The sequence below is a fragment of the Haliotis rufescens genome, unplaced genomic scaffold (assembly GCF_023055435.1).
Source record: "Haliotis rufescens isolate VD_foot unplaced genomic scaffold, xgHalRufe1.0.p SCAF_15, whole genome shotgun sequence".
Taxonomy (NCBI): domain Eukaryota; kingdom Metazoa; phylum Mollusca; class Gastropoda; order Lepetellida; family Haliotidae; genus Haliotis; species Haliotis rufescens.
The window spans coordinates 26,742,049-26,755,130 of NW_025963835.1; the positions used below are offsets into that span (position 1 = coordinate 26,742,049).

At 43.4% G+C, this 13,082-nt stretch overlaps 1 protein-coding gene across 1 annotated transcript in view; it reads left to right on the forward strand.

Annotated features, from left to right (window-relative positions):
* LOC124140200 (mucin-5AC-like) overlaps positions 1 to 13,082 on the forward strand; it is a 112,763-nt gene that overhangs the window by 71,159 nt on the left and 28,522 nt on the right. The window contains exon 2 of the mRNA XM_046507615.2: positions 7,211 to 7,318. Coding sequence (XP_046363571.2) covers positions 7,211 to 7,318 — 108 coding nt within the window. The remainder of the gene's footprint in view (positions 1 to 7,210; positions 7,319 to 13,082) is intronic.

Here is a 13,082-nt window from a genome sequence, read left to right on the forward strand (position 1 = left end):
GCTGAAGACCTATTCTACCCCGGAATCTTCACGGGTCAGAATGATGTATGGCTGGATATAACATAGTCTGTCTTACAGACCCTGATACATTTATATCAACTACAGTCCATGCAAGTCTATAATGTTTGGCAAGTCTAGATTACTGCAGTATCTGAAAATGAGAGAATCACTGGGCTCCCTTTTTATTAGATTTTTATTAAGATAACTGACCAACTGTTTTTTTCTGTACGATATGTTCATTTCAGAGACTATATGTTAGTCTAGATATAACATTAACATGGGATTAAACTCTATCGTGTTATAACTCCCCGCCAAATGCCATCTTCTGTAACTCAAACCTTACAATGTATGTCAACGATTATAAATTGATCTGAATGGGGACGCTTCCTGTTATGATTTGTGCGACTAGTACTCCACTGAAAGGAATATATAGGTCAGAACTACAGTCTGGGTGAGGGTCGACAGTCGAGTGATTGCAAGCAGTTAAATATAGCAGCGCGTGCAGCGTGCTACTTTACTAGCACGAACTGAAAGAAAAAAGTGCAGACTTTGAATTTAAAGCGCCCTTGGCCCAGTTCGAGATGCGTGCACTGCTAAATATAGACCCTCCCAGTCACGTGACTGCCAACCCCGGATTGTAATCACACGTCAAAACTCAATTATTTTCCAGAGCTGCCAGTGATATTCCTAAAAGCCGGAAAGGCTTGTTTTTGACTTTATAAAGTATTAGGAAACATGCAGCTGTCTTCGTTAATTAATAATCGCGATATTTCGTGGTTCTATATCAAGTGTCGAGGACTTTGGTGGTTAAAGCGCTCGCTAATCATGCCAAAGCGATTCGATTCCTAACATGGGTACAACGCATTTTTGCTGTGTAACGCCGCACTCAGCAATATTCCAGCTATATGACGGCGGTCTGTAAATAATCGAGTCTGGACCAATTGTGATACGATGACATGCATCAACCAAATGATATACGACATGCATCGATCAAGTCAGCGAGCCTGACCACCTCTTACGACAAGCATAGTCGCCTTTTACGGCAAGCATGGGTTGCTGAAGACCTCTTCTACCCCGGATCTTCACGGGTATTACGACTATGGTGAAACCCACGAGCACGAATATGGTGCTGACAAAATCAGGGGAATCAGGGATTTGAACCCAGGATCAAATGATTCTTCACTCACTCGCCACCCTTCAGTACCTGAACGAGGTTGTCTACAGATGAACATAACTTAATAGGCAGACAGAAACCCTGATTATGATTGTATGAATGACATCATGAGCATCGTTCCACGCAATTGGGATACGATGCATGCATCAACCAAGTCAGCGAGCCTGATTCCCCGATCACGGTAGTCGCCTCTCACGACAAGGGGGCGGTCGGGTAGCCTAGTGGTTAAGGCGTTCACTCGTCACGCCTAAGACCCTGGTTCGATTCCCGACATGGGTACAATTTGTAAAGCCCATTCCAGGTGTCCCCGACGTGATATTGCTGGAATATTGCTAAAAGCAGCGTAAAACCAAAACTCACTCTCACTCTTACGACAAGCCTGGGTTGCTGAAGACCTATTCCAAGCCGGATCTCCACGGGTCTCATTCCATGCCTATGACATGGACATGATTTGGTTTTGAATAGACAAACACAAACATAGCGGAACATACACGTGATAGACTGTTGTTTCTGTCTCGCTCATGTGACGGAGATGTGCGATGAATCGGATAAACTCATAAATCACCAAGCTCCTCACAGCGATAGTACGTTCCCGGAGCTCTCTATACTACCGAGAGTGTAACGAAGGTGTCACGCGCTGGGAAGGAGCTTGATAAATCACAATAGAAGGGAGATAACTCTGTCTGTACTCAGGCTTTTGGTTGTAGGAGAAGCGTTTATAAAATGTCTCGGATACTTGGAGTCGGACCTAATTCACGTTGAATATTTGCACGGATGCGCACAAAGCTTGGGTTTGTAGTGTTTCGTTAATATTAAGTCATATAAATAAAATCAGTTAATGATGGACAAGGTTTAGCCCCATAGTGTTGCCCCTTGCCTCAAACTGCCTCTACTGTGAACGGCCCTAGCAGCACAACAAAACACCCGATCAATATAACTTCTGATGCCATGCTGAACAATATTATCCAAGTGTCCACTTAACCACGAGTGGTGTTCCGATTTATTTAAATAATCGAAGATTGATCAGAAGGTCCAAACGGTCAAGCAATCGAAAGCAATTTTCGATAATCGAACTTCGGTTTTTGCCTCCTCTCAAGTACTCGTCTGTACTAATCTCCCCGTGAAGATCCGTGGTGGAACACCCGCTTGCCGTAACAGGCGACTATGCTTGCCGTAAAAGGCCACTATGCTTGCCGAAAAAGGCCACTATGCTTGCCGAAAAAGGCCACTTTGCTTGCCGTAAAAGGGCAATATGCTTGCCGTAAAAGGCGACTATGTTTGTCGTAAAAGGCGACTATGTTTGTCGTAAAAGGCGACTATTCTTGTCGTAAGAGGCGACTAACCGGATGAGGTGGTCAGGCTCGCTGACTTGGTCGATGCATGTCATTGTATCCCATTTGAGTAGATCGATGCTCATGATTTCAATCACTGGATTGTCTGGTCCAGACTCGATTATTTACAGACCGCTGTCATATAGCTGGAATATTGCTGAGTGCGGCGTTAAACAACAAACAAACAAACAAACCATCAAACAAACAAACAAACCTTGCTTATGTTTAATTATGGTTTAAGGCCAGTGTATATTTTGAAAAAAACAGTGCTGGAGTAAACAGTTAGTTTTATTGTTGGGTGTGATCTAGTTTTTACTGAACATGACTTTAATAGAGCAAAGTTACACTAATCGATAAATTTCGAGATTCATCGGTTGAGAAGATCCAATCATGAATTTAAATGCTGCATGGAATTACTTGACAAACATGTTTAACTGATCATGTTTCGTCACGCCTCGTCTCCGAGCGGGACATATGTCAAATAACTAATTACACTAATATTTCAAATCGAAGCAATTCAAATTATCTCAATGTGTTCAAATCAACCAAACTGCCGTTACAAACTCATCATAGCTAATTATTTTTTCACACTGGTTAAACTAATTACACCTTTTCTTTCATAACCATAGTTACCATTAGGCTTTTGAAGTATAATTGTCTGAGGTGCTAAATTCGTTGTGCGGAGTTGCGTCCCTTGGGTGTGCTAGAATCCTATGGTCGTTGGTATAAATCGGCGACTCACCTTGCTCATGATTCATGGTTGGTCAGCACCATTCCTGTGCTGGTGGGATCTTCCAAATTGGTAACGGTCAAAGACCTGGATCACTTCAGATTTTCAACATTACGCCGTGAACCCGTGATTCAGCTAATCCTGACATGTCTAAGGGCCGTCACTCTGCACAGCGGAGATCCGCCCATACGGCAACAGGGTCACCCGTTGCTCCAGGCAGAGAAGCCAGCGTTTGACTTCACAATAAATAGCACCTAAAAAAATCCGAAAACTCTTCTGTTGTTACATTTCACCTTACCCCATCTTCCCGAGGCAAGAGCGTTAACTGACTTTACAAGTCCAGTTTCCACCCTTGCCGAACTAGACTGTAATTCCTGGGCTCGATCGTAGCGCCACCAGTGGCTATTGCGAGTTATGTCCATTCTGCGTCTCCCATATGGACCAATCAGATTCCACCTCTCGTATCACATGCATTTGCTTCAAACAAAATGGTGGCGCCCAGTCAAGACGATCTGATCGACCATCAAGATCTATTTTGTGATAAAAAGATTCTTACTTCTCGAAGTACACCAAATGACGTGAGCACCTTGGTTAAACACAAGAAAAGATTTGGAAAATATCTGTTGACAACGAGCTGGCGATGCACATGCTTTGCAAATCCTGCAATCGACCGAACTCTGCATGACAGTTTACGAACCGGATTTCGATTTCGGTGCGTCATTTTGATTGGACTATGCATAGACTCGTTAGTCCAGCCAAATTGTAATTCCATAACACCAGCCTAGTTCGGCAAGGGTGAAAACTGGACTTTTATGGTCAGTTGACTCTCTTGCCTCGGGAAGATGACCTTACCCATGTTCTTTGTTTCATTTCGATCAACAACTGCATATTTTTAAAAAGACATCTATGTCCACACCATTCCCGTGCTCGTTGGTTTCACCAAGGAGGAAACCGTCTTAGATTTGCTTCACTTTAGGCTTTCCTCCCAAATTAAGCTGAATATGTATACTGTCCAAGAGTTAAACTGACCCACTCCGTGAAAGAAATCCGTGAGAAACAAGAAATAAAAAAGTGTCGTTAAATTATTATTCATATCGTGAAGAAATCACGATACAGCGGGTTATCGATCTGCACTGTCGTCCTACCTCCAGCATCCTGGCGGCATATCATCTTTGACATCCATCTGCAATGATTACTGATCAGATCGATTGATTCCCAAACTGTCATCGATCCCCACATCTTAGTTTTTACACCATCTCTCACTGTGGAATTAATAAGCTCAGAGTGTCACCACGTTACTGCCACTTTGAAGACCAATCAGCGTCTGTTATTTGAGAGGGTATCCGTCGTGAATAATATATGCCACACCTCGGTGCATATTGTATGACGAGATACTGACGGGGCACCCGGCACAGCGAGCTACCGTTGTTTCAGACAGGTTAAACGCCGTGATAGAGCTGGAATGTTGCTAAAAGCGCGTAAAACACCTCACACTCGGACAGGTTAGACAAGAGGTTATCGGGAATCCCTCCCCAAACAAGCAGACCAACATCATATGCAGATGACGCTGATCTCCAACACCGATGCTGAACAACGCATGCTCGTTTGTTTGAGTAGAATCGCCTGTATTTCTTCTGCATCGTTGAGAAATAGTGTTATTTTGAAACGATTCTGGAGAATACCATTTGTGGCTTGTGGTGTCTCAAGGAATGCAAGTTTGCTCTGATATGGGCTTGTGGTTAATATTTTCTTTGGAATGGGTGTGATATGATTGCTTTGGATTGACCACGAGGCTCACATTCGGGCGAGGAATGTTGGCATGATACGGAGAGGTCATAGGTGTTGATATTTATTGTTTGGAGAGGACAGTTGGCGTCATACAAGACATACACTGGCGAGTGTAGCGTCTTCACATTGTCCATATGCGGCGTCCGTGGTTTAAATATTGTGTGTTAAATATTCAGTAAAATGAAAATATTTGCTTGCAAAAATATTGACAGTTTTATGAAAACAAAAATGCATGGAAGCAAACACGTTTTGAGCGAAGAAGATAAAAAAGTAAGTACCTCAGTTACCTCGGAATTATTAGCAAAACTCTATTAATTTATTTTTTTTATTATTTATTTTATTTTTTGGGGGGTGGGGGGTGTAGCACGTAACGCGTGGTCTTGTATTTTGTTCGATGTGGTTTACGTTGAGTTGTGCTTTATTAAGAAAGCAGTGATATTGTGACGTCACGACCCGGGTTCGATTGCCTAAGTGGGGCCGATGTGTGATGCCGACACAGTGCCCATACCTAAACTCACTCACTCACTCACTCACTCACTCACTCACTCACTCACTCATTGACAAAGTGAAACTGATGAACACTATCGATATCACCGGTTCTTTTGAAAGTGCGTGCAAGAACATTTTGAAGCGTAATTACAATGGGATATTATAATTAAATATGGTTGTGCTGAATATGATTCATCGTTGTAGTTAATACTTGATGAACATCGACAAAGCGTTGGACATTAATATTTCATGGCGATAATGTTTTGGCTGTACTTTTTCAGTTTCACTCGTCTTTGAGGCGATACATTATTTATCAGAGTGCAGGTTTATCTGTGTGGCGGTATCGGATGTCCCAATCTCAACGAGCCGTGCAAAAAACTCACCATCATGGCGATGAATCATTCCTTGTGTGGCGTTGTTCATTGCAAGTTCAAATCGATTTAACGCTTTTGGTCGCACTTCTTTTTTGATGGTTTATTTTTTTTTCTTATTTCACAAGAAAGATCGGTAGGTCATTAAAAAACGAAACAAATAGTTGTACTTTTGTGCTTGGCTTTAAAATATTTATATTTAGAATGCTTGTGTTTGTAAACACATCTTTTATGCATTGACCTTTCTCTCCATGTTTCAAAGCTGCAAACCAAAATTACAGAATACTTTGAAATATATTACTTCAAACATTCCTCGTCCGCTGAAGATAAAATAATTGGTATCTTAACTGCAAATAAAGCACGAAAATCCAGATCCGGGCTGAGAATTGCAAAACATGTTTGCTGCAAGAGGCATGGCAGCCATATGACGGCGGGCTGTAAATAATCGAGTCTGGACCAGACAATCCAGTGATTGACATCATGAGCATCGATCAACGCAATTGGGAAACGATGACATGCATCAACCAAGTCAGCGTTCGTCACGAAATGCTGAAATATTGCCGATGTGACGTTAAATTCCATTCACTCACTCACTCACGAAGTCAGCGACCCTGACCACCCGATCCCGCCTCCTACGACAAGCATAGCCGCCTCTTTCAACAAGCATGGGTGGCTGAAGACCAATTCTAACCCGGATCTTCACGGGTGCTAATTTACTTGTCCCAGCTGTGCAAACTAAAATGACTCGAGATTGTGGCACTCTCAGTGTGTTAACAGATTCAAATTACAGGAATATTTATCCTTTTATTGTGTTAACCGTGTCTATGATTTGTAGTTCGCCGCGAAAAGCTGCAAAATTGCTGATTCGGCATTAAGCTGCAACCATTCTCTCTCTCTCTGAGATTGGAAGCACGTGACTGGAGTTTGGTCAGCTTTCCGACGTTTCACACCTGGAAACAATGTCCACTGATTATTGTCCGGCGCACGTGCAGCACGCGATTCTACGGGCGTGTCAGTAAGATCACGTGCGGCTTTATTTAACTTACTCATTCAGCCAACTGACATAATACTTAACATTGGTCAGCGTTGTCCATCGCGAGATGTGTTGGTCAGAGAACTGTGTGCATGGTGATCGGATTAAGAATAATTTAAATTCAACTGAAGGGGAATATGGAACGATATTACCTTTAATCTATTCGTGCCGTGACTGACATGTCACATGACATGATCTGTCACCACCTTGATGCAAGTTGTCAAAATGAACAGAGTCTGGAAGAGCTTAACTGATGTGGCTGATGTAACGTCGGAGTCTTTGATCTCTCAACAGGTGCGCGAGTTGGTGGGGCGATGTTCCTGTCCGATCCAGTTTCAGCTCATCAAGGTCGGAGAAGGAAAATACAAGATCGGAGACTCCCAAACACTCATTTTCGTCAGGGTAAGTTCATTTGACTTTTTAATGTTATTTATTGAAAGTCACGTGACCCTGTTGTCAACCGTGGTGTTGGTGGCGAGAGGACGTGTCTGTTTTGTTTATTTGTCTGTTTATTTATTGTTTAACGCCGCAATCAGCAGTATTCCAGCTATATGGCGGCGGTCTGTAAATAATCGAGTCATTGGTAATTGACACCAGGAGCATCGATCCACGCAATTAGGATACGATGACATCGATGATCTGTTAATATTAGAATCTGGACCAGACAATCCAGTGACTGAAATTATGAACATCCATCTACGCAAATAAACAACCAAGTCAGCGAGGCTCTTACGGACGTCTCTGCAATTAGGTCAATGGAAAATATCAATAGTGCTCACTTTTTATGTTTATTAAGCTATTAATCAAGACGAGTCGTAAGTGAGTGAATGTTATTTAAAGCCACAGACAGTGTTATTCTAGCTGTCACAGCATCGATATCCTGTACATACAAGACAAGATATCGCCCTCAGCAATATTCCAGTTAAACGGGGGCACGGGTGGCTCAGTGGTCTAAGGCGCCGCAATTCGCTGTGCAGAGTTGCGTCCCTTCGGCACGCCAGAAACCTATGATTGTGGGTTCGATCCCGGTTCGCCCCGATTATGTTTCTAGTTTGTCAGCATCATACCCGTGCTCGTGGGTTTCACCGAAGTGGTAAACGTCTAAGACCTGCATCACTTTGGGCTTTCCTCTCACATTAAGCTGACACGCCGCGATATAACTGGAATACTGTTAAAAGCGGCGTTAACCCCAACTCACTCACTCACTCCAGTTATACAACGGCGGTCTATAAATAATTGAGTCTGGACCAGACAATCTACTGATTCACATATTGAACAACGATCTACGCAATTGACATGCATCAACCAAATCAGCGAGCCTGACCACCCGACTAAGTACGTCGTTAAACACAAACAAAAAAACCCAAACAAACAAAAACCATCGGACAGTTAGTTGCAGTACATGTATTTTAAATCAATCCCTTCACTCCAGCCCCGTGAAGATCCGGGGTAGAATAGGTCTACAGCAACCCATGCTTGCCATAAGGGGCGAAAATGCTTGTCGTGAGAGGCGCCTAACGGGATCGGGTGGTCAGGCTCGCAACTTGGTTGATGCATGTCATCGTATCCCAATTATGAAGATCGATGGTCATGATATCAATCACTGGATTGTCTGGTCCAGACTCGATTATTGACAGACCGCCGTCTTATAGCTGGAATATTGCTGAGTGCGGCGTTAAACAACAAATAAAACAGGATCGGATGCCATTTGGATCAAAATGGCGTCTCTTTGCATGTTTCTATTCACAACTGATGTATCTGGAACCGGGACGGTCATTGACACTTACAGACAATGCGTGGTCAACACTGCCCAGGCTGACCACTGCAAATATTCTCATACCTCACTGAATTCCTGTGGACTCAGTGTAAATACCCATGGGTTTCCAGGCAGTGCAGATCGATATATTGACCATGTTCATTATACATGTACATATGTCCAGAGCTCCAGATAAGCTGCGTATCTGCGTGAAATACGCATCGGAAATGCAGAAATACACAGTAAAATATAATCCAAGCGTTTCAAATACGCAACGAACATTACAGATACGCTACCAAAATAAAACTTGTGCGTATCATCAAAATATTGTGAAGTAACCCTGCGTATTCGATTAGCAAATCAGCAACTTATTTTGAAATTATAAACGGGCATTCCGTCAACCTTGCCAAACTCCATGATGACAGTTACATCAAGATCATTTGCCATCACACTTTCTTGTGGAAGTATCATGGTATTTTTGAGTCCTATAAAGCTCTCGAACCCACACGGCACCAGTTTGCAGGGACTAGATGAATAGTGTTTTTAAATATTTAACTTAAATACCCACATGTGTAAAAACTAGTGGGTAACAGAAATTTGAATACGCAGATAGAATTACTGATACCCAATGACTTTAAAATGCATGGGTAAAATACCCACAAAACCAAAAGCTTATCTGGAGCTCTGTATGTCCCTTTAATGGATTATCTGTTGATTAGGATTAGTCAGGTGAAAATAACCTCGACCACCCAGCGCCACTTCTAGTCGTTCTGGTTTAGATAGACTTGGTGAAGGTCTCACTTATATCCTGGTAAATATGTGTATGTCTTACTGGGACGTGTTGGAATTCATGTTGCTGACCTCAGAGACCTTTTAGAAACGGAAACTGAATCAAGTCTAGTCTATAGGCCAAAGGTGATCCCATCTACTTGGCCTTTTCGCCTCATTGACTCTCGGAATGGCTTCTGTCAAGGCGTTAATAATTGTAATCGCACGACGCAATAGTTTGTTGCGCCTCTAGACTAATCCACCAGTCATTGACCGTCTTTGTACTCTCGTCACAGTCCAAGTGCAGATTTTCTCACCGGCTTAAATCATAGGGTTGTATTCACGACAATCAAATATATACTCATCTCTGCATTTACATTTTGTTCAAAGTTTAGTGTCTGAATTATGGTAATTAACTAGAGCTATTGTTATATAAGTTAATAACATATCAGCGAAATGTATATTTTACTATCGTATTATATTATCATATAGTGTGACCCGTGAAGGTCCGGGTTAGGAATGGTCTTCAGCAACCCATGCTTGTCGCAAGTGGCGACTATGCTTGTCGATAGAGGTGACTTCGGGATTCGCTCAAGGAGGCGGTGTGGTAGCCTAGTGGTTAAGGCGTTCGCTCGTCACGCGGGTTCGATTCCGCTCATGACCATAATGCGTGAAGCCCATTCCTGGTGTCCCCCGCCGTGATATTGCTGGAATATTTCGAAAAGTGGCGTTAAAAAACCACAACCGCTCATTGAATCTGTCAAGAAAAATACAAAACGTTCTATAAACATTCCACAGGTTCGTATGCATTGCTATTGTTGGGTAATAAACGTCCGTCGAACAAAACGTAACTTCTTGTAGTGGCATAACTATGGGCATAACCTCTTATTTCCGCATAACTCTGTACATGTTCGGTATTTTATTTTCAATTTATTACAGTTAAAATCAATGGAATTTTCGACCAGTCAAGATTCCGGGGTAGAAAAGGTCTTCAGCAACCCATACTCGCCGTAAAAGGCGACTATGCTTGTCATAAAAGGCCACTCACGGGATCCGCTGGTCAGGCTGGCTGACTTGGTTGATGCATGTCATCCATCCCAATTGCGTGGATCGATGCCCATGATGTCAATCACTGGGTTGTCTGGTCCAGACTCGATTATTTTACAGACCGCCGTCATATAGCTGGAATATTGCGGCGCTAAACAACAAACAAACAAACAAACAAACAATGGAATTTTCGTGTTATATCTTTCATTTACCTTTTTCGCCAATATTAGGATTAAAGGCATCACTCTCAACGAATTGACCCCCCCCCCCCCCCCCCCCCCCCCCTCTCCCGGCCCCTGCAGGAGCGGCTGGACAGCCATGTAGCACGACTCACCATCACCCTGACCTCCATGACCCGCTAATTACCTGTCTAGCTGTGCCAACCTCACAAGCCCGGCGTGTATTGGTATAGGGGCGTGTACCTGTTGTGGGGTCAGGAGGTCGTGGTCGTGATGTTTGTACAACTAATTCCAAGTCATACCCTGTGTGTCATTATGCTCGTCTTGGGGCGGCTTAAAGTTTTTCTTCTGTTTTAGAAAATACATAATATTTGGTTTAGCTTCATGGTTCCCTTGGATGAAACAGGTGGTTTCAAGCGACGTATTTCGTTGTAAAGAGTTACCATGCCAGTATCCGCTGGCCTTCGGGTTCGAATCCAGAACGATCTGCTAGTTTTGGCATACGTCCAAAGGTAAATCTGACACGGCGTGATATAAGTGCAAAAATACTCTAAGCGGGGATAAACTCAACCAACCACAAATTTGAAAAAAAAACCTCGCTTCAAAATTAGTTTGTTTGTTGTTTAACGCCGCACTCAGCAATATTTCAGCTATATGATGGCGGTCTGTAAATAGTCGAGTCTGGACCAGACAATCCAGTGATTGACATCATGAGGATCGGTCCACAAGGTTGGGATATGCTGACATCCATCAACCAAGTCAGCGAGCCTAACCACCCGATCCCGTTAGTCGCCTCTTTAGACAATCATAGTCGCCTCTTACGGCAAGCATCCGTTACTGAAGACCTATTCTACTCCGTATGTTCACGGTTACCTTCAAAATGGTCAATGAGAGCCTTCAAATCACAGTAACCACCACTGATTGAAAAAACTCATTTGATGGCTGAGGATTCGTTCAAAATCAGTTTGTCCCGGTAACCTAGCTCAACATTCAAAACAGAATGGTTATGTCCGACTTAACACACTCGCGTAGTCACAATTCTCATGATATGTCAAGTGTATATTTAAATAGTGAGTGAGTGACTGAGTGAGTTGGGTTTAACGCTTTTAACATTATTCCAGTTTTATCACGGCGTGTCAGCTTAATGTGTGAGGAAAGCCCGAAGTGATGCAGGTCTCAGACGTTTACCACTCCGGTGAAACCCACGGGTATGGTGCTGACAAAACTAGAAACATAATCGGGGCGAACCGGGATTCGAACCCACAATCATAGGTTTCTGGCGTGCCCAAGGGATGCAACTCTGCACAGCGAATCGCGGCGCCTTAGACGACTGGGCCACCCGTGCCTCCGTATATTCATTTAGACATGGTTGATTATTACTATCAACCGTTGAGTAGTATATTTCTTGGTGTATTTAGATTCATTCCCCGCATAGGCACAACGTAGGGTAATTGTAGGGGAGTTGGACGGGTGTGGGTTCGTCTGAAGGTTCAGTTCCCGCCATGGTGCTTGTGTGAGGCAGTTAACAGAATCTCCCTCTGTCTCGCCGTGTGGCCGCGCGACTTCCATTACGTCTGCCGGTAACGCCGCACGCTAGGCTAGATCGCGTTACTCTGCAGACAGTTTACAGCACCATATTAGACAATGCGGCCACTTTGAGGTGTTACTCTAGCCCAGTGTACCAACATAAGCATGCAATAAATCAAAGGATCTGTTCGTAATCGGGTTAGGCACTTATGATCCGGAGTTATAAGCCCGGGATTCGTTGCCACCAAGTGAGTGAGGTGGTAGGGCCTTACGCCGCTCCCAGCAATACCACGGCGGGTGATTATGAGACAAAGAAAGTGAATTCTTTGAAGTTGGTGAATGATTATAGTTTTACGTCACGTTAGCAATTCTCAAGCAATATCACGACGGGGGACACCAGATATGGACTTCCCACAATTCCTTGGGAAGCGATCCCGGACCTTCAGCGATGAGATCAATATATCCCCTGATAACTACCCCGCCCCTCTTTGACGTTAGCTGGCGACGTCACCCCCAACCAAGTTGGAACCAAATTGGATTTAGTTTGTTTGTTTGTTGTTTAAGGCCGCACTCGGCAATATTCCGGCTATATGACGGCGGTCTGTAAATAATCGAGTCTGAACCAGACAACCCAGTGATTGACATCTTGAGCATCGATCCATGCAATTTGGATACGATTACATGCATCAACCAAGTCAGCGAGTCTGACCACCCGATCCCGTTAGTCGCCTCTTATGACAAACATAGTCGCATTTTACAGCAAGCATGGGTTGCTGAAGACTTATTTTACCCCGGATCTTCACGGGTCGGAACCAAATTGGAACCAACTTTCAATGCGTTGGGATTAAAAATTTAACATAAGCCTGTGTTGTAATACTTTTGAACAAAA